Below are 26,083 nucleotides of genomic sequence, written 5' to 3'. Positions count from 1 at the left end.
TGTCTGTGTGCTATCTGTACTGTCTGTGTCTGTGTACTGTCCGTGTGCTATCTGTATACTGTCCGTGTGCTATCTGTATACTGTCTGTGTGCTGTCCGTGTGATGTCCGTGTACTGCCCGTGTGCTATCTGTATACTGTCCATGTGCTGTCCGTGTGCTGTGTACTGTCCGTGTGCTATCTGTATACTGTCCGTGTGCTGTCTGTATACTGTCTGTGTGCTATCTGTACTGTCTGTGTCTGTGTACTGTCCGTGTGCTATCTGTATACTGTCTGTGTGCTATCTGTATACTGTCTGTGTGCTGTCTGTATACTGTCTGTGTGCTATCTGTATACTGTCTGTGTGCTATCTGTATACTGTCTGTGTGCTGTCTGTATACTGTCCATGTGCTGTCCGTGTGCTGTCCGTGTGCTGTGTACTGTCCGTGTGCTATCTGTATACTGTCCGTGTGCTATCTGTATACTGTCTGTGTGCTATCTGTATACTGTCTGTGTGCTGTCTGTATACTGTCTGTGTGCTATCTGTACTGTCTGTGTCTGTGTACTGTCCGTGTGCTATCTGTATACTGTCCGTGTGCTGTCTGTGTACTGTCCATGTGCTGTCTGTGTACTGTCTGTGTGCTGTCAATGTACTGTCCGTGTGCTATCTGTACTGTCCGTGTGCTGTCTGTATACTGTCCGTGTGCTGTCTGTATACTGTCCGTGTGCTATCTGTATACTGTCTGTGTGCTGTCTGTATACTGTCTGTGTGCTGTCTGTATACTGTCCGTGTGCTATCTGTACTGTCTGTGTGCTGTGTACTGTCCGTGTGCTATCTGTACTGTCCGTGTGCTGTCTGTATACTGTCCGTGTGCTATCTGTATACTGTCTGTGTGCTGTCTGTATACTGTCTGTGTGCTGTCTGTATACTGTCCGTGTGCTGTCTGTATACTGTCTGTGTGCTGTCTGTATCCTGTCTGTGTGCTGTCTGTATACTGTCTGTGTGCTATCTGTACTGTCTGTGTGCTGTGTACTGTCCGTGTGCTATCTGTACTGTCTGTGTGCTGTCTGTATACTGTCCATGTGCTATCTGTATACTGTCTGTGTGCTGTCTGTGTACTGTCTGTGTGCTGTCTGTATACTGTCCGTGTGCTATCTGTATACTGTCCGTGTGCTATCTGTATACTGTCTGTGTGCTATCTGTATACTGTCTGTGTGCTATCTGTACTGTCTGTGTCTGTGTACTGTCCGTGTGCTATCTGTATACTGTCCGTGTGCTGTCTGTGTACTGTCCATGTGCTGTCTGTGTACTGTCTGTGTGCTGTCAATGTACTGTCCGTGTGCTATCTGTACTGTCTGTGTGCTGTCTGTATACTGTCCGTGTGCTGTCTGTATACTGTCCGTGTGCTATCTGTATACTGTCTGTGTGCTGTCTGTATACTGTCCGTGTGCTGTCTGTATACTGTCTGTGTGCTATCTGTACTGTCTGTGTCTGTGTACTGTCCGTGTGCTATCTGTACTGTCTGTGTGCTGTCTGTATACTGTCCGTGTGCTGTCTGTGTACTGTCCGTGTGCTATCTGTACTGTCCGTGTGCTGTCTGTATACTGTCCGTGTGCTGTCTGTATACTGTCTGTGTGCTGTCTGTATACTGTCTGTGTGCTGTCTGTATACTGTCTGTGTCTGTGTACTGTCCGTGTGCTATCTGTACTGTCCGTGTGCTGTCTGTATACTGTCCGTGTGCTATCTGTATACTGTCTGTGTGCTGTCTGTATACTGTCTGTGTGCTGTCTGTATACTGTCCGTGTGCTGTCTGTATACTGTCTGTGTGCTGTCTGTATCCTGTCTGTGTGCTGTCTGTATACTGTCTGTGTGCTGTCTGTATACTGTCCGTGTGCTGTCTGTATACTGTCTGTGTGCTGTGTGCTGTCCGTGTGCTGTCTGTATACTGTCCGTGTGCTATCTGTATACTGTCTGTGTGCTGTCTGTATACTGTCCGTGTGCTATCTGTATACTGTCCGTGTGCTATCTGTATACTGTCTGTGTGCTGTCTGTATACTGTCTGTGTGCTGTCTGTATACTGTCCGTGTGCTGTCTGTATACTGTCCGTGTGCTATCTGTGTACTGTCCGTGTGCTGTCTGTGTACTGTCCATGTGCTGTCTGTGTACTGTCTGTGTGCTGTCAATGTACTGTCCGTGTGCTATCTGTATACTGTCCGTGTGCTGTCTGTATACTGTCCGTGTGCTGTCTGTATACTGTCTGTGTGCTGTCTGTATACTGTCTGTGTGCTATCTGTACTGTCTGTGTGCTGTGTACTGTCTGTGTGCTGTCCGTGTGCTTTCCATATGCTGTCTGTGTCTGTGTACTGTCTGTGTGCTGTCTGTATACTGTCTGTGTGCTATCTGTACTGTCTGTGTGCTGTGTACTGTCTGTGTGCTGTCCGTGTGCTTTCCATATGCTGTCTGTGTCTGTGTACTGTCTGTGTGCTGTCTCTGTACTGTCTGTGCTGCCCATGTGCTGTCCGTGTGCTGCCTGTGTGTTGTCTGTGTGCTGTCCATGTGCTGTCTGTGTACTGTCTGTGTGCTGTCTATGTACTGTCCGTGTGCTGTCTGTATACTGTCTGTGTGCTATCTGTACTGTCTGTGTGCTGTGTACTGTCTGTGTGCTGTCCGTGTGCTTTCCATATGCTGTCCGTGTCTGTGTACTGTCTGTGTGCTGTCTCTGTACTGTCTGTGCTGCCCATGTGCTGTCCGTGTGCTGCCTGTGTGTTGTCTGTGTGCTCTCCATGTGCTGTCTGTGTACTATCTGTGCTGCCTTGTGTGCTATCCGTGTGCTATCCATGTACTGTCCTTGTGTTGTCCATGTGCTGCCCGTGTACTGTCCATGTGCTGGCCGTGTACTATCTGTGCTGCCCTGTGTGCTGTCCATGTGCTGTCCATGTGTTGTCCGTGTGCTGCCTGTGTGCTGCCCGTGCTGCGCTGTGTGAGGGGCAAGGGCGGACTCTTGTGCTGCCGTTTCCCAGGCGTCGGGAGCCCTAGTCTCTTCCCTTCTTTCCTGAAGTCACAGCCTCTCCCCGGCCAGAGAGAGAAGGGCAGTTCCCTTGGGACCTGGAAGTGTCCCCGGAATGTTGACCTTTCCGTTTAGTGTCACGTGTTGACCTTGCCGTGTGTAGCGTGGGCTTCATGTGGGTGAGGCTTCCTCTCTGTGAATTGTGCTCGTATGTTCTGATGAGGAGCTAAACTTCAGTGGAAAGACAGCTTTCCGGCTGTCGTTAGGCGGGTGACCCGCAGTTAGAATTCGTCTCTACCTTCGGGCAGGGTCTGCGGGTCTGGAACTGTCCTCAGTCCCACAATGTGGGGCCTGTGCCGCTCACCCCGCGTTTGGAGACTCGGGATCCGAGAGCAGTCAGTCCCGTCTGATGCCTGACGTGGAGGGGGGCGTGGAAGCTCACAGGCGGCGGGCGGCTCGGTGTTGGCAGAAAGCTGTGCTGGGCCCCACTTCTGAGCTGGCTCACGCATGCTGTTTCCATGTAAATCCTCTTAAAATGCTGACATTCCCAAGCGAGCTGGCCTCATGCCCAGCTGGGGCAATGAACTGAAACTACGTAGCTGTCAACTACTTTTACGTTTCTGTGCCTCAGTACTCCAAGAGTTCCGGCACTTCCACCTCGCTGTTGGAAGGGGTGATGGGAGCGGCGGGCCTGCTCTGCCGTAGCGAGGTACCAGCGTCACAGCCGGTCCCCACGCGGAGTCCAGCAGCCAGTGCTCGCTCGCTCCCCGGGGGCCCTCCTCCAGCGGCGGGCGGTGTTCGGGGCGAGCTGCGGGCCCGGTGGGCGGGGAGTAAGGGGCGTTCGGTGTGTTTTGCAGGATCGGGACGGCGGCGCTGGCCGTGCAGGTCGTGGGCAGCAACTGGCCGAAGCCGCACTACACCCTGCTGGTCACGGGCCTGTGCCGCTTCCAGATCGTGCAGGTGCTGAAGGAGAAGCCGTACCCCGTGGCCCAGGTGGAGCAGCTGGACCGGCTGGAGGAGTTCCCCAGCACCCTGCAGACCCGGGAGGAGCTGGGCGAGCTGTCGGAGCAGTTCTACAAGTACGCGGTGCAGGTGAGGCGCCCGCGCTTCCCCTGAGCGCCTTTCCTTCCGTTCCTTCGCTGCCCGGAGAGGCGAGGGATGTGTTGGGTGGTGCAGTGTTAGGGCCGCGTGTGTGTAAGTGAGTTAATAATTCACCATAATATGTGCCTTTCAATGTGCTTGGCTCTGGGCTTGTACCTCAGTCATTCTAGGACATATTAGCCAACTCTTTCTAAAATATTTCCAAAAAGTGTTTCTAGAATTTTTCTTACAACTTGTGCTGTCTCCAAACCAGATAGTTACTAAACATGAATGATTTTAAAGCTTAAAAGTACTGCCATTGTCACTAGAATGTCTGGGCACCGAGTTACCTAAGTCACGCTTGTCACCGTGGAGGGGGCGGATGAGCGCGCGGTGGCGGTCCTGAGGTAGGGCCGCGGGTGAGAGGTGGGCTCGGGACCTGCCCGCAGCATCCGGAGCAGGAGACGGCGGCCCCCACGGCGGCTCTCAGTGCTCCGCCGGAGCGACTGGCACTTCCTCGTGTTTCAGGGCTTCCGGCCACGGCTGTACCACAGGGCCATGCCCAGAAGGGGGAGCAGCCTTTGTCCAGCCGTGGGATCCCAGTTACTGAAAGGCGCCCCGAACTCAGTTCTCTCAGTTTATAGAAATCATTCCCAGTCGGCACTCAGATTCTCATTAATCCGAGTGTCCTGCTAAGAGGCAGTGTTTCAGCTCCTGATTTGTTAGCATGAGAGCGCCGGCTGTGCGAGCTTTCCAGAACTGGCCGGCAGGCTGGGTTATGTAAGAGTGCCTGTGCTTCAGGGCAAGGGTCGCGATGTCTGCAACTTCCTCAGTGACTGTGTGCACCCGCATGTGTGTGTGTGCATGTGCGTGCGTGCATGTGTGTGTGTGTGTGTGTGTGTGTGTGTGTGTAAGAAAGCAAACGGGCAAGAGGTTAATAATTGGTGAGTTTAGGGAAAGAATATATAGTTTATTGTACCATTGCAACTTTTCAATAAATTTTAATTTTTTCTAAATAAAATCACAAATTTATATACAGCTTCTTGTAAACATTAGTATTATCCACATTTGAACCAGTTTTGCTTTTTATTTTTTTTTATTTTAAAAAAATATTTTATTGATTTTTCACAGAGAGGAAGGGGGAGGGATAGAGAGCCAGAAACATTGATGAGAGAGAAGCATCAATCAGCTGCCTTCTGCACACTCCCCACTGGGGATGTGCCCGCAACCAAGGTACATGCCCTTGACCAGAATCGAACCTGGGACCCTTCAGTCCGCAGGCCGACGCTCTATCCACTGAGCCAAACCGGCCAGGGCTATTTTTGCTTTTTATTCTGATGGACATTTTCCTCTGAGGCCCAAACCTGACAGCCACCCGGCAGTCTAACTGGAAACCCAGCAGTAACACCACATTCCCCCGCAGCTGGTGGAGATGCTTGACATGTCCGTCCCCGCGGTGGCGAAGCTGAGGCGCCTGCTCGACAGCCTCCCCCGGGAAGCCCTCCCGGACATCCTGACGTCCATCATCCGCACGAGCAACAAGGAGAAGCTGCAGGTACGGGGCCTCGGGCGCGGAGGCCCTTGGTCACGGTTCAGTGGGGTCTAGAGAGCAAGGACACTTGAGCCTTCAGTCAGGATGCGGGAGGCTCACGGGAGGAGTTAAAGTGACTGTGAAAGGGACGGCTTTTACTCGCGTTATCAGGACCAGCACTTGTCAGCTTATGGGGAAAGTTAAACAGAGAACGGTAACACAGGTAGACGGTTCATCTAACTTAAATACGTAAACATACTCCGGCCGCCCTTTCCCTGTGTGGGCTGCTTGGGAGTCCTGGTGTTGCTTACGTAAACACACTGCAATGCGTTGCTATCATTTTCCCTGTTTCTTTAGAGTGAAATGAGTTTTAAAGACACTTGAAAAATAATCCAAGTTCAGGATCTTAGATGCGCATGTTTCCCCCCAAATGGTGAAAGTTCTCTTGCAAACTTACTTTTATAGTATTTTTGAGCAGCCTCCTTTATTGAATCTTCTCAGAACATTTAAACTAGTTTTTATTTATTTTTTTAAAATATATGTTTTTATTGATTTTTAGAGAGAGAGGAAGGGGGAGGGATAGAGAGATAGAAACATCGATGAGAGAGAAACATCATCAACCAGCTGCCTCCTGCACACACCCTACTGGGGATCGAGCCCATACCCTGGGCATGTGCCCTGACCGGGAATCAAACCAGTGACCTCTCAGTTCCTGGGTTGGTGCTCAACTGCTGAGCCACACCGGTCCGGCTAAACTAGTTTTTATTGAAACCACCCTCCTTCCTGTATTGTTCATTTAATACTTAAATCCAACTGTTGAGACAGCAAGTGCAGCTGACGCAAACAGACGGTATAAGCGGGGATCCAGTGCCCCGGTAGGAGCGGAAGGCGGGCGGCGGCAGGGGCACTGTCACCTGCTTCGGGCGCGAGCAGGGAGCTGGTTACCCTGACGGTGCGGAGCGTGTCCGTTGCAGACTCACTGGCAGGGCAGAGGCGGAAAGTGCTCTGGTCTCTCGTATGTAAAGCTTCAATGTGCTGAGCCTGGAATGTGTTTAGGCCTGATGTGTAGACACATCCGAGGCTTTAAGGGGGTAATTCTCAGAAGGAGGTGCCATAGTGTGTGTTTTGTTCTTGCTCTTGGAACAGTACACGTGGCTTCTTTTTTAATTGGAAACCCAAGATGCTCTGTGGTCTCTTTAGGGTTCTGGTATTGGTGCCAGACAGCCTCGCTGGGTGAATCCAGTTAATGTGGTTGTGTTGGCCACCGGGAGCTGTGACCCTGGTGAGAGGTATCTGACCATTCACGCTGCGCCTCCACCCGCCTGGCTGTGGAGCGTGTGTTTCTGGTAACGGGCTCGCGCTCGCTCTCGCTCTCGCTCTCGCTCTTTAGATTCTAGACGCCGTGAGCCTGGAGGATCGGTTCAAGATGACCATTCCGCTGCTCGTCCGGCAGATCGAAGGCCTGAAGCTGCTCCAGAAAACCAGGAAGCACAAGCAGGACGACGAGAAGCGGGTCAGTGTCCTCGGGGCCCGTTTCTTCAGGGGCCTGTCGTCATGGGATCGGAGGTTCCGTGTGGGTTCGTGGTTTGTTTGTTTAAGAAAAACATGGGGCAGCCCAGCCGGTGTGGCTCAGTGGCTGAACATTGACCCAGGAACTGAGAGGTCACTGGTTCGATTCCCGGTCAGGGCACAGGCCCGGGTTACGGGCTCCATCCCCAGTGTGGGGTGTGCAGGAGGCAGCTGATCCATGGTTCTCTCTCATCATTGATATTTCTCCCTCTCCCTCTCCTTCTCCCTTCCTCTCTCTTGAAAACTCAATAAAAACATATTTTTTAAAAAAGGGATGATTTACCAAGCCATTTTCTTTCTTGCCAAACATTGTGTGTTTCCTATATTTTGAAAATTAGCAAATGCCTGCTGAGTTGAACGTTGTTACGGGGCGTGGTGTTAAGAGCAGATTAGGACTGGTCCGTACGCTGTGCCATAGCGTGGCTGACTTTTTTATTCCAGCTGATTGACGTTTGGATTTTCTTTTCGTCAGCCTTCACCTTCTCTGTCTCCTCAGCCCGAGTCCTCAGCCTCCGCATGTAAAGACAGCAGCCGCATTTCCCCAGAGAGCTTTTATTGGGCTCAACACCACCATTTTCCTCTTTTTTAAAATTTTTATCTTTATTGTTGAAAGTATTGCAGATGGCCCCTTCTTTCCCCATTGACCCCCTTCACCCCACTCCTCCCCACCCATCGATTTGTGATCCCTTCACTGTCATACATGACACTTGCGTGGAGGGTGGGCCGGGCTGCAGGCGGCCTCCAGTGGCTGGTGCACGGTGATTGTGCAGCAGGAGGGAGGGGAGAGTGGGAGTCAGGCCTCCTCCGGGGGGGACTGTGGGAGCAGCAGTCGCGTAGGCTGAGCAGGAGGGAGAGAGGAGCCCTGGTGCTGACGCCCACTCCCTCGCCCGCCCTCGGCCGCAGGTGATAGCCATCCGCCCCATGCGGAGGGTCACGCACGTCCCCGGCGCCTTGGAGGAGGAGGAGGAGGAGGAGGAGGACAGCGACGACGTGGTCCTGCTGGAGCGGAAGGTGCGCTCGTCCAGCATGCCCGAGCAGGCCCGCCGCGTCTGCCTCAAGGAGGTCAAGAGGTGAGCGGCGCGCCTCCCGCGTGCTGGGCCCGTCTTGCTCACGGGGGGGAGGCCTGTGGCAGCATCCCCAACTGGACGCCGAGCCGTCCGCTGTACGTGCTCTGATCCTCCTCTTCCCTTCACGGGGCCCTAGACCACTGCCCCCCCTCCCCCTCCCCGGTCTGCACTGCCAACTCCAGCTTTCCTGGCACCCCAGCTCTCAAGGTCCCTCTTCACCCCATCCAGACCCTGACCCTGAGAATCTCAGTGCCCCAAGGTCACACACACACACCCCCAACACACACACCCAGCTCCGTGAATGCTGCGTGAGTGACACAGCCCCTCCCCGCAGTACGCACTCAGGCGTGCTCCCCGAGGTACCTGCCTGTCCACTGTCGTCAAGAGGGGACCAGCCTTTGTTCAGACAGTGTTTGTCCACTTCCCGTTGTGCATGTCACACGTCACTGTTGTCTTTAGGTCACACGCGTGAGGCAGGGCCTGCCACTCTTCCCGTGCAGGGGGTCAGGAAGGCCTGGCGGGGTACGGGCTGAGCACCTTTGCTTGGTGATCTGGTTTAGTAGAAAACCCTCTGTTGATTTTTGTGCGTGTGACGTTATAGCCATGTTTCATTGTATTAGTGAGTTGTAATGAGGCTTGGGAAGACCTGCCTTTCTGAGGTTCACAGTGAAGAACCTTAGCAGATGCGGCTGAGGCGTCTCCTGTTGGCTCTGGCACCTGCTAATAGATGTAGGCCATCTGCATGGACGGAACACATGCGCTGCATATGTTCTGGGAGCTGCATTTTTTATTAAGATTCTGATGTTGGCTTCGTTTCTGAGCTGACTTAAACTCTGATGTAAAATATATAATTAGCCCTCACTGGTTTGGCTCAGTGGATAGAGCGTCAGCCTGTGGACTGAAGGGTCCTGGGTTCAGTTCCGGTCAAGGGCACATGCCCGGGTTGCGGGCTCGATCCCCAGTAGGGGGCGTGCAGGAGGCAGCTGACAAAATTTTGTTTACGTTACAAAACAAAATTAAAGCAACACCCGCACACTGGGGGGAGGGGTGGGGACCCCGCATCTGACTCAGCCCTGGAAACACGGCCTGGTCTGTGTAAGGACCTCCCAGAGCCTCAGGTGGCACCACCAGGTTCTGCATCACGGTGAGATCTAAATGCCTCTCATTGATATTTCTAACTCTCCCTCTCCCTTCTTCTCTAAAATCAATAAAAAATATATGTTTAAAAATAATCCTATATAATAAAAGCCCAGCGACTGAATGGTAGAACGACCTGTCGACCAGTTGCTGTGACATGCACTGACCACCAGGAGGCAGACACTTAATGCCGGAGCTGCCACCTGGTGGTCAGTGCGCTCCCGCAGTGGGAGCGCCGCTCAGCTGACCGGGATGAGCGGCAATCCCACAGCGGGCCGATCCCCGCAGGCTATGCCCCCCACCAGTGCAGGAATCCTGTGCACTGAGCCTCTAGTAAAAAAATAAAAGAAAATACATAATTACCGTGTAACACACGGTGAGGCATTTAGATCTCACCGTGATACGGAACCTGGTGGTGCCACCTGAGGCTCTGGGAGGTCCTTACACAGACCAGGCTGTGTTTCCAGGGCTGAGTCAGATGCGGGGTCCCCACCCCTCCCCCCAGTGTGCGGGTGTTGCTTTAATTTTGTTTTGTAACGTACCTTTAGAAAATAAATGTGTCATTAGCCAGATTTTTAAAACACTTCTTTAGATTTATTTAACCAAATGTAGGGTTCCCCCCCCAAAAAAAAATGTATATACACTGTAACAGCTGATAGCTCAGTTTTGAAACTGAAATGTATTTTTTTAAAATATATCTTTATTGATTTCAAAGAGGAAGGGAGAGGGAGAGAGAGAGAGAAACAATGATGAGAGATAATCGTTGATTGGCAGCCTCCTGTATGCTCCCCACTGGGAATCAAGCCCGCAACCCAGGCATGTTGACTGGAATGGAACCTGGGACCCTTCAGTCCGCAGGCTGACACTCTGTCCACTGAGCCACACCAGCCAGGGCACAGACTGAAATGTATTTTAATAAACACTGCCTTTATAATTATTCAAAGTGTGTGTGTTCATCTTTTGGGACACCCTGTACATATGATATGTCTGACCAAGCCATGGAGGTAAGCTTGGTTTTTCTGTTTTTATGGAGTTCTTTATTCTTGAACACCTTTGCTATGTATTCTTCCTCCGCAGACTCAAAAAAATGCCTCAGTCGATGCCGGAATACGCTCTGACCAGAAACTACTTAGAGCTCATGGTGGAGCTGCCGTGGAACAAGAGCACCACCGGTGAGCCCAGCACGGCCGCGCTGTGCCGCGGCGCGGTCACGCACACCCTCCGCAACACCCCCCCTCACCGTCCACTCTCACCTTCGCGCCGACGTAGGTCAGCTGCAGACTGAACCTGTCACCGCGGTCTCGGGCTCCCCGAGAGTCCCTGGGCCTGATTGAGAGAAGGGGGTCTCCGTGGTTGGTGAAATGTGATCCTCGGTTCCATCTCGGTCGGGGGGCTTCCCTTAGCTCCCGCCGCTGCAGGGCCTCCTGTTTCTGTACAAAGAAGCTAAACCTTCTTACACAAAAGGACACCCTGTCCCGGGCTCCCCAGACTCGCTCAGAAGGAGGCAGGCGTGTTCTCGTTACTTCTAAGCTATTGGGACTCCCGCCGGCCTTGGGCGGGGTTCCCACCACAAGTCCCAGTGCCCAGACGCGCTCTGTGGGTCACTCAACAGACCGGCTGGACATCCGCGCGGCCCGCGTCCTCCTGGACAACGACCACTACGCCATGGAGAAGCTGAAGAAGCGGGTGCTGGAGTACCTGGCCGTGCGGCAGCTCAGGAACAACCTGAAGGGCCCCATCCTGTGCTTTGTGGGCCCCCCCGGGGTCGGGAAGACAAGCGTGGGGAGGTCCGTGGCCAAGACCCTGGGCCGCGAGTTCCACAGGATCGCGCTCGGAGGGGTGTGCGACCAGTCCGACATCCGGGGACACAGGTGGGTGCTTCCCTTGCCGGCCTGTCCTCTCCTTCCCTGTGGTTGGCGAGAGCCCCCCAGAGCACAGCGCAGGGTCCCTCTCCTTCCGAAAGGGCTGTTCGGGGTGCCGGGGGAACGTGGAGCCTCGCCGTAGTGGGCACCCTCTGCTCCGGGGTCTCCGTGGCATGACTAGTGGTGACTAGTGGTAACTAGTGGTGGCTAGTGGTGACTCGTGGTGACTGGACGGCCTGATGCCTTGGCGTCGCTTTGGCCCAGTGGCGTTTCATAGATAAGGACCACGCGCCTGGAGTTCAGAAGTGCGGCTTGGCCCGGGCGGGAGGGGCTGAGACCGTGACAGCCCGTGTTGCACGTTGGCAGCTTAAACTGGCTTTTTTTTTCTTTTTTTTTTTTTTAATATATTTTATTGATTTTTTACAGAGAGGAAGGGAGAGGGATAGAGAGCTAGAAACATCGATGAGAGAGAAAACATCGATCAGCTGCCTCCTGCACACCCCCTACTGGGGATGTGCCCGCAACCAATGTACATGCCCTTGACCGGAATCGAACCTGGGACCTTTCAGTCCGCAGACCGACGCTCTATCCACTGAGCCAAACCGGTTTTGGCTAAACTGGCTTTTAAGGAGGCTGGTTTATGGAGGGGCGCAGGGGTAAGAGGGGGACACCTATAACACTTTCAACAGTAAAGATGCATTTAAAAAAGAACGCTGGTTTACAGTCGGGTGAGAGGTGTAAGGAGAAAGGTCAGGGTCATGGTGAGGCTTATCCTTGCATTTTTGACACTTTTTCTATCAAAGGATCGGAAACTGTCAGACCTGAGTCTGGTCGATCTGGCGTTGGGGTCAGACTTGCGTGCTGCAGTCCCGTTCTGTTGTTCTCTGTCGCTCTGACGGGGAGGTGTTTGGGGACACGTGAGCCTCTCTCTCAGGCTGTAGGGCTCGTGCTGCCTTCAGTGCACGTGTGACGTGTCAGGCCTGCGGTGGGGCTTGTGCAGGAACCTGACGCTGCACTTACACTGCAGCTGCCTCACGTCCAGGCCAAGGAATGGAACGGAGTGGAAACTTCTGTCCTCGGACCAGCCCCGCGCGGGTGGGTCAGGAAGCGATTTTCCCTGGCGGCTTCGAACCACAGCCGCTGCCTGCGTAGGGGTTAGACTTGGGTTGTGGGGGAAGGAATATGTTGCTTTTATATCATCTTTTCCATTTGCTTATTTCCAAGGTCACTGGCCTTAGGCTGGGCCAGGAAGCTTCAGAAACTTGCATGAAAATGGTCCTTTTATTCTTTTTCTTGCTTGTTCACAACTGTGCTGCACGAAAGGAGCATCCCGCCAGGACTTTAGTAGACAAGCAGTGGGCAGGGAAGCCGTGTCAGGGACGGCCTGTTCCCTGGGCTGGCCTGTCCGCACCCCGCCACTAGAGGCTGCCACTGGCTCAGGAAGAAGCTGGCACCTGGGCGCAGGGCCCGGCTCTCCTGGGATCTTCCCGCTCCAGCTGCGCGCCCTTAGCTACAGGCAAGCGAGGGGAGGCTCTCCCCGCCCTGCGTGGCTTCCCCCTCGCTCGGGGTCCTGTGTATTCCCTCCCTTGTCGTCCGTAGCCCGGTGTGCGTCAGCATTGGGTGGGACGTAGAGAGGGACTCTGTGGAGTTGTCATGTGACATTGAAGTCACGGTAGGTGACACGCAGGTAACGTGTCCCGTTTTTTTCGGGTTGGAATTGCTGGCTCTGTGAGGCTTGGGAAGTGCCCCTCGGAGCTCGGCAAACGGGCCGCATCCATCAAACAGCTTTTGTTCTTATTTCAACTCCGAGTGCTCGGGGGACCAGTGTAGGTCTGCATGCATCCGTGTGCTCTTTATAAAATCCAATCTGATTCGTAAACTGTGCCCCAAATAGCCTGATCCCGCGTGATTACTTGTGTGGCACAACTGTGGGGACGTGTGTCTTCATGATGCCTGTGGAGGGCAGCACGCGGTGCCGTGGTTCTCAGCACGTCCCGTGGACGTGGGCTGGGCTTAACCCTCTCCTGACGCCGATCATAGCAAACGTGTGCGCTGTTCCACGTGAAGACCTTCCGTGTGTGGCTGTCGCTGAGAAAGCGGAACCTAACGAGGAGAAGAGCGTGTTGTATAAAAGAAGGTGGTGCTTTTGCCTGAAACGTGGGAACGTGGGCTAACGGATGCGGCCTGGGTAAGGCTGTGATACCCGCCGCGTAAGAGGCGTGTGGCGTTGTCGGAATCGGTCTGTGAGCACGAAGCCTGATTTGCGGGCACCTCGCTGGCAAGCCCTCCCTCGCCATCACCAACCAGGCGTGTGGTCGGAGTCCCCATGGGACAGCTGGGCCTTTGGGAGACGCCTGGGCTTGGCGTCCAGTGTCGGTCACACGCTCCCAGGCGGGGTTCTCAGATCTGTTTTCCCTGCCGCTGAGTAGGCCCCTGTTCTGCAGTTTAAAATAGCCGAGGACAGAGCGGCTCTGTGCTCTCCCTCCCCCTGCCGGCCCCTCCTCGCTCCCAGGCCTGGCTCCAGCCTGTGGTGTGGAGGAAGCTGCTCGTAGTTAGCAGTTGACTAAGAGGAACTGAGAGTTCAGCGATAGCGAGGTGGGAGATGGGGAGGAAAAGCAGGCTTGGTTTCCATTTGGAGCGTAGACGGGCGAGCAGTAGTGAGCGGACTACACGCGAGGGCGCGGTGACACGGAGTGCGTTGTGCGTTGCTGCGGGGTGACGTTCGCTGGCTCTCCAGAAAAGGGGCTTTTTCCGATTGGACAGACTTGCTGTCTATCTCACGCCACGCTCTGCGCCTGACCTCGTCACACAGACCCTCACTCAGATGCACAGAGCTGCGGTGACGGGGCAGCGCATCCCAGAGCGCTGAGCCTGGCTGTGCGAGGAGAGCGTGTGGGTGGGCCGTCCCGTCAGTGCCCGGAGGGAGGGATTTCCGTGTGAATGCTCTTGACCCCAGGCCTCTCACTTCGAGCAGAAACAACCGATTGCCTCGGAAATAAACGAGTTTGGAGTTTTTCTTTTTTTGGGGGGCGGGGGCAGGGGATCTGCATTTTGAGTGGCCCTTCCCACCGGTTCTGACTTCCTTCATGAGGACGAGGAGGCCGGACCAGCGGGGGCGGCCGTCTCCCTGTGCAGATGGTCATGCTGGCGGCAGGCGGGGCTGCAGGAGGGTGCGGCCTGGGGATTAAAGTCAGGGTTGGGGCATCTTGGAACCTGGCGGAGTGAGAATCGTAACTGTGTGACTTGAGTGTAATGTTTCAGTTTCCCTGAATGGCCCGCGTTGGGCGCAGCGGCTCCAGCACCGTGGCTGCCCGCGCCAGGCTGAGAGAAGGAGGGACGAGCGGCGCGGACCCTGCGGGCCTCTCGGGGCTCAGCTGCCTCCCAGCGAGAGCCAGACGGCCTCCCGTCCCGGCTCCTGGGCTCCGGGTGGCACTGCTCCTGCCCCCGGCCACCGGAGCCCACGCGCTTGCTTCCCGCAGGCGCACCTACGTGGGCAGCATGCCCGGCCGCATCATCAACGGCCTGAAGACGGTCGGGGTGAACAACCCGGTGTTCCTGTTGGACGAGGTGGACAAGCTGGGGAAGAGTCTGCAGGGCGACCCCGCCGCAGCTCTGCTCGAGGTGAGGCGTGCGAATCGCTGTCCGCGTCCCGCGTCCCGGCGAGGCCGAGGGGACTCGGCTCGTGTGCGTGTGCCTGTGCCTGTGCCTGTGCGTGGCGGGGGTTAGGCCTGGAACCAGGCCGGTGCAGACTGGAGTCAGAAGCAGTCTGAGATGTAAATTTAAGTGTCTTAGAGCTTTCTCTTTCCAGAAATTCTCATTTTTTCCTAGTTCATTTTCATCAAATAGTTCATCAGAGCCTTTTGCTTAGAGACCGGTAATTCTGCAAGGTTATTGGAAAAGCAGCCAGCCTCCCGCCGGGGCCCAGGCCTCCTCCGCGCTGTGGCCTCTGCCGACGCGTCTGGCCTCACGGCACGGCTGTTTCACTCCCGTTTTGAGTCGGTGTGCAGCCGGTTTATATCTGCTGATGCAGTGAAAGGGGCCCCGCGTGGGAGGCCAGAGCACCAGGGCCGCTCAGAGCCTTCTTTCAAGCCCCGTGCAGGCCTGCACCGGGTCCCGGTGACGCGGAGCATGAACACGAACCATTGCTCAGCGTCTTAGGAACCTAACTGTCGAGTTGTCTGACGTGTCCAGTTAACTCGTTCTCCGTCGATGCTGACAACATGCGCGTTAGAGGGGGTCTGTCCTTGTGCTGGGTCCGCGGCTGGCGGCAGGCGCATCCTTACCAGCTCCTCTTTCCTGCGTTGCCCTTTTATTGAAAACCCGTACCAGACTTTCTGACAGTGTCTGAGGAGGAGTGTGCCCATCACCATGTTACCCACGAATTCAGAACACTGCTCACTCTGTGCCCTCGGTGGTGGGAGAGGGCGTGCCAGCCAGAGGGAACTGGCTCTGCGGGATCGGTGGCTTAGTGCTGGCCACACCGCGGGTCGCTGACATAGGGGAAGGATAAGGCTGAAGGGGTAATTGGTGCTGCTTTGTGCTTTCTGTCTTCCAAAGTGTGACATTGAGCACGTTTCTTTAGAATGTGGGCATGTAAGGGAGGGTGCAGGTCTCTGTTAGCCCCTGGCTCCCCAATCAGCCACGCTGAGCAAAACCAGCCGCTGTGGCCACGTGTCTGTTGCCCTGGAGCTGCCGCAGTGGTTCCGCGTCGCCCTCCCTCTCCGCAGGTGCTGGATCCGGAGCAGAACCATAACTTCACCGACCACTATCTCAACGTGGCCTTCGACCTCTCCCAAGTCCTCTTCATCGCGACCGCCAACACCACGGCCACCATCCCAGCGGCCCTGCTGGACAGGATGGAGGTCATCCAGGTGCCAGGTACTCGGGTCACAGGGAAATGCATGATGGGATGTTTCTTTCTCACCTTTCTGAACGTAGCCCTTAGCATTGGGGGAGCCATGCAGTTTCGAGTAAGGAGTCGGTTTGCCCACGTGTGCTCTTCCCACGTTCCGAGGCTGCCGGGTGAACCTGCCTCTGTATAGACTCAGGGTCTGGGAGGCAAACGTGCGTTTGTTTGCTTTAGCCCTGACAGATCAGGTGTCTCAGCGATAAATTTTGATAGCAATTTCAGATGGGACTTAGTATGAAAGAATGATCAATTTTTTAATTAAAATACACTTTTCTTTGAAGCAATTTCTAACATTACAGAAAAAATAATTTTTTCAAAGTCAGAAATCAATTTCACGCGGTCAGTTTAGCTTCCTGTCCGTCATATCTTGATGTTTCCCCTTTGCTGGGAAAGGGTGATCACTTCCGCCTGCTGAGTGAGAGGGGTCAAGGCGAGGAGCTGAGCCGCCCTGCACCGGGCCGCACTTTACATGGCGTGTGGGTGGTCTGCCGGCGCTTTGTAATTGCAGCCGTCAATAGGCTTTGGTTTATTTTTGCAAAAACTCCTGTAGTTACTAACAGTAAATAAGTCTCAGTGTTCACCTTATTTTAACTGCTCAGAATTATTTCTTCTTAGGAGACATGTAATATCAGTGGGTATTTGTTAAAATGGAAATAGAGTAGAATCTAAATATATCTAAGTCTAAATATATTTAGGTTAGCGTTCCCGTTGCAGGAAAAATCCTGCAATAGGGTTTCCTGCTGTACTCTACCCTGCCCCGCCTGCGCTCCTCCCCTCTCCCCCCCCCCCGCCTTCTCCGCCAGCCTGCCTGCTTTTCTCCCTTTTCCGCCAGCCCGCCCGCTCTCCTCCCTTCTCCCCCGCCCCACCTTCTCCGCCAGCCCGCCCGCCCTCCTCTCTTCTCCCCCGCCCCACCTTCTCCGCCAGCCCGCCCGCTCTCCTTCCTTCTCCCCCGGCCCCGCCTGCGCTCCTCCCGTCTCCCCCCGCCCCCCGCCTTCTCCGCCAGCCTGCCTGCTTTTCTCCCTTTTCCGCCAGCCCGCCCGCTCTCCTCCCTTCTCCCCCGCCCCACCTTCTCCGCCAGCCCGCCCGCCCTCCTTCCTTCTCCCCCGCCCCGCCTTCTCCGCCAGCCCGCCCGCTCTCCTTCCTTCTCCCCCGGCCCCGCCTGCGCTCCTCCCTTCTCCCCCGCCCCACCTTCTCCGCCAGCCCGCCTGCCCTCCTTCCTTCTCCCCCGGCCCCGCCTGCGCTCCTCCCTTCTCCCCCGCCCCCCCTTCTCTGCCAGCCTGCCTGCTTTTCTCCCTTTTCCACCAGCCCGCCCGCTCTCCTCCCTTCTCCCCCGTCCCACCTTCTCCGCCAGCCCGCCCGCCCTCCTTCCTTCTCCCCCGCCCCACCTTCTCCGCCAGCCCGCCCGCTCTCCTTCCTTCTCCCCCGGCCCCGCCTGCGCTCCTCCCTTCTCCCCCGCCCCACCTTCTCCGCCAGCCCGCCTGCTTTTCTCCCTTTTCCGCCAGCCCGCCTGCTCTCCTCCCTTCTCCCCCGCCCCACCTTCTCCGCCAGCCCGCCCGCCCTCCTTCCTTCTCCCCCGCCCCACCTTCTCCGCCAGCCCGCCCGCTCTCCTTCCTTCTCCCCCGGCCCCGCCTGCGTTCCTCCCTTCTCCCCCGCCCCACCTTCTCCGCCAGCCCGCCTGCTTTTCTCCCTTTTCCGCCAGCCCGTCCGCTCTTCTTCCTTCTCCCCCAGCCCCGCCTCCGATCCTCTCTTCTCCCCCACCCCACCTTCTCCACCAGCCCGCCCACCCGCTCTCCTTCCTTCTCCCCCAGCCCCACCTCCACTCCTCCCTTCTCCCCTGCCCCGCCTTCTCCGCCAGCCCGCCTGCTTTTCTCCCTTTTCCGCCAGCCCGCCCGCTCTCCTTCCTTCGCCCCAGCCCCGCCTCCGCTCCTCCCTTCTCCCCCGCCCCACCTTCTCCGCCAGCCAGCCCGCCCGCTCTCCTTCCTTCACCCCGGCCCCGCCTCCACTCCTCCCCCGGCCCCGCCTGCTCTCCTTCCTTCTCTCCTGGCCCCGCCTCCGCTCCTCCCTTCTCCTCCCCCCGGCTTGCTTGCTTCTCCGCAGTTTTGCTCCCTTCTGCAGCTCTTGGCTTCTTTCTATGCTGTCTTGATATGCAAATTAGCCACCATCTTTGTTGGGGGTAATTTGCATACTCGTCCTGATTGGTTGGTGGGCGTGGCTTGGGCTAGCGAAGGTGCGGTCAATTTGCATATTTGTCTATTATTAGGTAGGATTCTCACATAATCTAAGTGTGTTATTTCATATCACTCTGAAATATAATTCTATCAAGTGAATGATAATTGGATTTCTGAGTTTTCTGGGAGTCCTGCCCGTCCCTATACTTAAAATGGGATATAGTTTTAAAGCAGGATGGAGTAAGATACCGCTCTGTGCCTATTTCTGAGACTAAAATAAGTCAGTCACGTAACTAATTGCCTGGACCCTGCAGCTTGAGGCGGACAGCCGGTGAGACCCGCGAGTATGTGGCGGCCGTGTGCTGGCACCTCCTTCCTGCTGGCGTGGTGGTCTCGGTTACCCCTGCTGGCCTTTATTTCCTTTCCTGCTCAACAGCTGTCTTCTCGGTTCATCTTTTTTTTTTTTTTTTTTTTAATGTATTGATTTTTTACAGAGAGGAAGGGAGAGGGATGAGAGAGAAACATCGATCAGCTGCTTCCTGCACACCTCCTACTGGGGATGTGCCCGCAACCAAGGTACATGCCCTTGACTGGAATCGAACCTGGGACCCTTCAGTCCACAGGCCGACGCTCTATCCACTGAGCCAAACCGGTCAGGGCCTCGGTTCATCTTTTTAAAGTTTGCTTGTTCCATGGAAAGGGGGCGGTTAGTTTAGCGGGAATTTTTCTTACAGGTTTAAAGACAAAGCAGACCTGTTCTCATTGAGGCGTTTAAAGAAGCAAGAGCATACATCTTTTAAACGTGTTGGCTGCGCACATGGCTCCCACCTGGAGGGCAGCATGGCTGGGCGGTTTTGTTGTTCAAGTTTATGTGCGGCTCTTCCCCTAGAACCCGCTGCTCATTTAACTCAGTCCTTTGAGATCTGATTCAGTTTATGCTAAAGAAAAGGGTGCGTTTCCTACTAAATAATAAATAGAAACCCAGCTTTGGGCTGAGGAGGTAATCACCTTGGAGCTCTCACTGGGAGATTTTCTTCTTCTTCTCTGAGAGACAGATCATTCAAAAGATTTCAGATGCTGTGCTTGGCCAAGGCTTGTTTTGTTCGGGGAGAAGTTGGAGACTTTAACGGGTTGATAGGAGAATAAACGTCCTTATTCTGATCAGATGATCTTAGTTGAGGTCATCCTTCCATCCAGTCTAAAAAAGCGTGGCCCTGGGCAGCCCGGGCCTGGCTGACGGCAGGGCCCCTCCTCCAGGGTACACGCAGGAGGAGAAGATCGAGATCGCCCACCGGCACCTGATCCCCAAGCAGCTGGACCAGCACGGGCTGACCCCGCAGCAGCTGCAGATCCCCCCGGCCACCACCCTGGGCATCATCACCAGGTCAGTCCACGTCCTCGGCTGCTTTCACACCGGGGTCCCACGCCCGCTTCCCGCCCGCGGATCGCCAGCGAGCATTTCCGTAGTCACGGTGTGCGCACGGCTCGGCATGAGGCAGGGTCCATCCGGGCAGCTTGAGGGTGTCTTCACAGCCAAGGGCTCCACTCGAGCCGAAGGCCCGCTTCCCACAGGAGCCGCCCCAGGGGCTCATCTGGTAGATGCGAACCCAACACATGCAGACACTGAGGCGCGGCTGACGCCCCGAGCTTGGAGTTCACTTCTCTCCATGTGTGAGCTGCTGCTTTCGGGCTCCTGTTTTGAGTTATTCCGATTTCCTCTTCTTTTGGAGACATTTTTTAAGTCCTTCGTTTTCATCTTCGGGAATTGACACGGGAACATAGAGAAGGGAGGTGCCTTCCCCAGCCAGCTCCCCGGCTGCAGCCTCGGCTGGCGAACATGCGCTGCCTCCGCCTGCTGCTTGGTCTGGCCTGTGAGCGGCGTGCTGAGGGGAAAGCGCGCCCCGTGGGAACTGGGCCTGCAGTGGCCTCCCACTCTCCCGGGTCTGCCTTGCGGGCTGTTGCATCACCGCCCGCTGTGTGGCGTCCACAGGCAGCCCCCCCACCCCCCACCCCTCCCGGTGGTTCAGGAGAAGCGGCTCCCTGTTCTGGGTTTTGACCTGGAATTAGCCAGTCGGCGGCCTCCTGGGAAGGCTGTTTAAATTCAGACACAGCAGTGAGGCGGGCTCTGACCCGGAGGCTTGCTGCTGGATAGTGACGGAGAAGTACCATAAGTGAGGGGTTTATAGGCCGAGGTCCCGGCAGTGTCCTATCAGAGCAAGCCGGCCCCCGGGAGGTTTTCAGGAGGAAACTCGCCTGCTGGCGGCCCAGCTGTGAGGTCTGAGGGGCGTCCAGTCGCCGTGGCTTCTCTGGGTCTGAATCGTGGCGGACGGAAGTCACCATTGTCCTTCCCGGTGTGGCCTGGAGAGCCAGAACTTCTCATCTGAGTTTCGCTGGTCCCACCGAGGGCACTGTGCACACGTAGGGGGCCCTGGCGGGAGTGGGGGTTTCACTGTTCGTTCCCGCGGCCACCACAGCAAGCTGACGTTCTCGCCGTGCTGATGGCCAGCACGTGAGCGTGGTGTCCTCTGAGTGGGCACCTGTGGCACCTCCGTGTCAGGTCACCGAGGAGGAAACGAGCCGCTCCCACGGGCACTGGCGGAGCTTCCTTCACGGGGTCCAAGGGCAAAACGGCGCGTCTGCTCCCTGCAGCCGGGGTCCGCGTGGCACTGCGCACGGTGCCGGGCCTGCTCATGTTCAAAACACTAACGTGAGCGTGTCCTTGCTGCTGCGTCCTGGGGCGGGTGGGCTCACCTGGCTTCCCGCGGCCCGTTCTGCTGTCGGGCGGTTCCCCGTCTGCTTCCTCCGTCCCTCTCCACCTCTGTCCAGGCGCGTCATCTGAGCTGGTCGGATGCCCGTCTGGGGAGCTGCCCTGGGTTTGGGGTTTGTTTCTGTGTCGGCTGGTTCTTTCAGACGCCTCCCTGTGTCCTCCTTACGAGGTTTGTGCAGGTGTAGTCCTGGCCTTGACCCGCCAGCCCTGTCCTTTCGAGGACATGCATTCAGCCAGGAGCTTCTATTTGTCTTTTCTCAGGGCCTTAGAGTCTGCTTCCCTGCAGCCTGGAATGTATGTCTGACTGCCCATCAAATCCGGCTTTTCACAGGAGCCGCGTCCCAGGCCACGTGCTGCCCCCTCGCTCCCTCCCAGAGCTGGGGCAGAGTGGCTGGATGTGCAGTGGTCTGTGCAATGGCTCCTGGAATGGGAGCTGAGCATGGGGGTTTCCTAGACGCTCTGTTGAGGCCCCTGGGAGGCCGCCTGGAGGGTGGCTGGTACAGTCACGGTGCTCGCCCCTCAGCGTGCCTTCTTCTGGCTCGGCCCCAGGGCAAGCGCGATCGCGATGTCTTTGTGCTCGAATTGTTCTTGCTTTAGTGGCGGGGGTGGGGGGGGGTGGGGGGGGGTGGGGGGGGAAGGTCTGGGCTTTTTGGATTTTTTTTCAGCAATATTCGAAGTATAATAAATCTATCTAGAATTATCTTAAGGTGACCGATTTTGTTTAAGAAAGCACTTACACATCCTCTCAAAGAGAAAAATGACATTTTACGTGCTGCCAACTTAACGTTGAAGAACCAATGATCCATTTGTAGTCTAGGAAGTTGGCAAACACCAACAACAAAGTAAGAATCTTAAAAGCGGCCAGAGAGAGACAGACAGTTACATACAAAGGAACCCCCATCAGACTAGCAACTGATTTCTCAACAGAAACTCATCAGGCCAAAAAGGAATGGAATGAAATATACAAAGTCATGCAAAGGAAGGGTCTCAATCCAAGAATACTGGACCCAGCAAGGCTGTCAATCAGAATTGAAGGTGAAATCAGGAGCTTCACAGACATTTGTAGTCTAGGGCAGTATGCCAGGAGAGTGAGTCAGGGGAAGGTGTGGCTGAACATACACCTGACACTTTCAGGAACGACAGGCCGTTCAGAAGGAACTTAATGTGAGGGACGCAGTCCTCCAGGAGGTGCAGTGAGCGTCACAACGTGCACGGTGGGCCCTGCGGTGTGAAGGCTGACCACTTACTCCGCCTGCGGCGGGGGTCAGCCAGAGCTGAGCGCTGTTCTCTGATGGCAGGTACACCCGGGAGGCAGGGGTGCGCTCCCTGGACAGGAAGCTGGGGGCCATTTGCCGAGCAGTGGCCGTGAAGGTCGCCGAAGGACAGCACAGAGAAGCCAAGTTGGAGCGTGCTGATGCCACGGAGGCAGAAGGTGTGTGGCCCTCAGCGGTGCTCGGGCAGGAGGGTGGGGCGGTGCGGGCGGTGCAGGGAGTCCTGGGCGCTGGCTCACGGCCTGTCAGCGGTGCGGGAGGCAGACTGCCCTCGGGAGGGACTGCGCCCGCGGGCTCTCCTTCACAGATGGCACAGGGTTGGCCGGAATCGCCTCGTGCTGGCCCTTCAAGGCAGCGATGTGCCTCCTCCTCCACCTCGTGGCCCGTAAATAATCACCAACTTCTGCAGCGCACCAAGAATGATTTATTTTGCTGATCTGACAGAAAAAAAAGGTGTAATTTTGATTGATTTACAAAAAAATAATAATAGTAATTACCCTTTTCACTCCAAAGTGACTTTTTAAAAAAATCAAGTGCCTGGCTGGTATAGCTCAGTGGTAGAGCATCAGCCCATGCACCAAAGGGTCATGGGGCGATTCTTGGTCGATGTTTCTCTCTCTCTCCCCCCTCCCTCTCTCCCCTCTCCTCCTCTTTCTTCCTCCTCCCTCCTTTCCATTTCCTTTAAAAATCAATGGGAAAATATCCTTGGGTGAGGATTAACAGAAAAATAAATAAAATTTAAAAAGCAGGTGTTTATACCTGCACCTGAGGATCTCTGCTACCAAGAGCTAACAATCAGACGCGACCTCAGTGTGCCCGTGGCTGAGAGGATGCAGCTGTTGCACAGCCTGTTGGTGGCTCAGGACGGGCGTTCACAGGGCAGCCGCTGTGCTGGCTGTTGTCGTGTTTGTATTTGACAGTCTAGGGGAGCACGGGTCAGGGCCCCTGGCTCACAGCCGGGTGTTGCGTGTTAGTAATTCTTGCGGCACACCAGTGAGAATCTCTGCTTTAAGGCTACGGCTCTGCAGATCTCTAATGTGCCGGTTCTGGGTGCTGGGGTCCTTGTTCCGGCACTAAGAAGGGTTCAGCCATCTGGAGAAGGCGGTGTGTAACTGAAGTAAGAGTCCAGGGATGAAAGATAATTGTGAAAGGCATTGGGGGTCAGAGGAGCCCGGCCGAAGAAACCAGGTTCTCCTTGTGTCAGGACCCCTTGCTTTTTATTTACACAAATTGTCCTAAGGCAAGGTGGAGACACACTTCAAAGGGTAGGGTTTACAGAAGCATTGTCAGATTGGGGAATAGCATAGGCTGTTCAGGTGTTAGGCCAACAAGAGGCAATAACATGTAGATTAAGATGCCCTGAGCTGTCTGGCAGCAAACAGTCATCCTTTTTGGGTTTGGGGAAATGCCTTTAGCCATCCCAGCAGGCGATAACATATGTGACTCAGCCCTTGTTGAGTCCCCAAGTTCCACCAACCTTTTGCTGAAACTCTTGCAATTATGACATGCTGGAACTGGCTGGCGGCACTGGGTTTTCCTTCTGGGTCTGGTTGCTGGGAAGTCTGCATACCGACAGCCTAGAAGGTTGTTCGGACGGTATGAGCATCCACGCTGCCCGTGCAGACGGGGCAGGTCTCTGTCCTCGGCAGACAGTGGTTTTCCCACGCACCGTCTTTGACAGCAACATGATTTAAATGTCATTTAACTTATTTTTTTCTTAGAGAAATAAGGTGGAGATGGTGATGGGGAAAGAAAGGGAAGGGTTCTATTACCGGAATTCACCAAAGTGGACTCTTTTCAGATCCCAGTTAGCATTGTTTAGCTTCCTGCCCAGGCCTGTGCGGCTCCGTGGTGCCGCCCTGTGGTGCCGCCCCGCACACGGGTGAGAATCTGCTTGCGGCACACGGGTGAGAATTATTTTTTCTGGCAGCGGGCTTTAGAGGCAGGACCTGGACGTCACTCGCTCTCCTGGTGAAGAGATGCGTTAGCTGCCCTGCCGTGCCACCGTCTTTCTGGAAAGGAGTCCCAGGCGTGTGGCTGAGGAGCCATGGGGGTGGCGGGCTCCGGGGGGACGGACTTACACCTCTGCCCTGTGTTCTGTTCTGTTGCGTTTCGCAGCAGTATCGGCAGAAACGTAGCCGCCCCAGAACCCTCCTGTGCCCAGCGCGGGGCTTCCCCTGGCCCGGCCAGGCCCTGGCTCCTCCGCCCACCTTCCCTGGCGGAGCAGGCAGTGCCCCCGAGTGTGGGGTCCGGGAGGGGCCTTAGGCTCTGGTTGTTTCGCACATAGACTTAGTGGCAACCTACCCCGCGTCTCGGTGACCCCCAGGCTTTCCGGCTCCCATTTCTTGCGAGCTTGTACCCATCCCCTGTCAGTTTCCGGGTTGTGGCTGGCAGCTCTCGGCAGCTGTTATCTTCCTTATTATTCCTTTTGTTCTTGTGGGGTTTTCCTTTATTAAATTCCTTGTCGTTTTAATAGGACTTGGAGAGGAAGTTTTAAGATAAACACACATTCAGCCCACCATTTTAACAATCTGGATTTTGTAAAAGTGCCCTGCGTGAGCATGGGGTGGGGGGTGGAGGGTAAGAGCTGCAAACTTCCAGCTGTAAAGCGGGTCGTGGAGACGTGATGTGCAGCGTAGGTGATGTAGTTAACATCGTAATAACTCCGTATGGGTGCTAGACCTATCAGGGTGACCACTTTGTAAGGTATAGAAATAATGCTGTACCCCTGAACTAACATAACATATGTCAACTGTAACTGAACGTAAGTTTGAGCCCGGCCGGCGTGGCTCGGGGGTTGAGCATCAACCTATGACCTAGGAGGTCACGGTCCTTTGATGTGCAGTCAGGGCACATGTCCGGCTCCGTCCCAGTGGGGGTTGTGCAGGAGGCAGCCGATCCATGATTCTCTCATCATGGATGTTTCTCTCTCCCTCTCCCTTCCTCTCTGAAGTCAATAAAAATATATTTAAATAAGTAAATTTAAAAATATTTCTGAGAGCCCAAACAACAACAGCGTAAGAATGGAGGCCCTGCTGGCAGCTGGCAGCGCGTGGCGAGCTGCTGCTGCGTGTCCCTTGGTCCCTTTCTCCCCGGGAGGCCGGGTCCTCCAGAAGCCCCCCGCCTCCCCGCGCCCCCCCTCAATTTTCAGAATGCTCCCCTTGCCAGCCTCATCCGAGTGTGTCTTTCTGCTCTTGGCTGTGAAATCGTCCAGCGGAGAGCGAGGCGAGTGTGTCTAGCTAACACGCCCTGAGAATTGCGTGCAGGGTTTTGATGGTGTGTTTTCGGTGATAAACATCCGGAGGGTTTGCTTTGGAGGAGACTGGTCGCACAGGGCTCACTGCTCAGGCGGCCCCTCCGCATGTCCGAACAGGGTCTGCGATCACAGTGGCTATTTAAAGAGAACCCAGAAACACCCAGGAACTCACCGGGCGGCTGCAAGCTGTGCGGACAGGCAGTGTCTCCTGGTAACATTTATTTGGTTATGTTTTTGAATCCATGATTCGCAGAAAAAATCCTGGCCGATAGCAGCTAAGTGGGCTCGGGGGTCAGGACATCGCGGGGCGTCCAGATGGATAAGCAATTAGGCCACGCTTGTCTCCTGAGGGTCGTTTGGTTCTCATTTTATTGGAAGCACGTGGCCTCCAGGCGGCTTCCCACTGTCAGGCCCGCGAGCTGCTGTCAGCGACTCTGCCCGGGGTTCTGGCCTTGTGCGTGACCTCGGCCGAGCCAGCGGG

The 26,083-nt window shown here is 55.4% G+C and overlaps 1 protein-coding gene across 2 annotated transcripts in view; it reads left to right on the top strand.

Moving 5' to 3' along the window:
• LONP2 (lon peptidase 2, peroxisomal) overlaps positions 1-26,083 on the top strand; it is a 45,853-nt gene that overhangs the window by 7,637 nt on the left and 12,133 nt on the right. For both annotated transcript variants that reach the window (XM_008152382.3, XM_054710470.1), the window contains exons 2-11: positions 3,843-4,077; positions 5,489-5,620; positions 6,987-7,109; positions 8,069-8,235; positions 10,447-10,541; positions 10,982-11,240; positions 14,711-14,852; positions 15,959-16,109; positions 19,566-19,692; positions 22,374-22,507. In XM_008152382.3, coding sequence (XP_008150604.2) covers positions 3,843-4,077; positions 5,489-5,620; positions 6,987-7,109; positions 8,069-8,235; positions 10,447-10,541; positions 10,982-11,240; positions 14,711-14,852; positions 15,959-16,109; positions 19,566-19,692; positions 22,374-22,507 — 1,565 coding nt within the window. The remainder of the gene's footprint in view (positions 1-3,842; positions 4,078-5,488; positions 5,621-6,986; positions 7,110-8,068; positions 8,236-10,446; positions 10,542-10,981; positions 11,241-14,710; positions 14,853-15,958; positions 16,110-19,565; positions 19,693-22,373; positions 22,508-26,083) is intronic.

The sequence above is a fragment of the Eptesicus fuscus genome, chromosome 21, assembly GCF_027574615.1.
Source record: "Eptesicus fuscus isolate TK198812 chromosome 21, DD_ASM_mEF_20220401, whole genome shotgun sequence".
NCBI lineage: Eukaryota > Metazoa > Chordata > Mammalia > Chiroptera > Vespertilionidae > Eptesicus > Eptesicus fuscus.
Note: the sequence above shows the minus strand (reverse complement) of the source record. Positions and strands in the feature narration are given on the sequence as shown.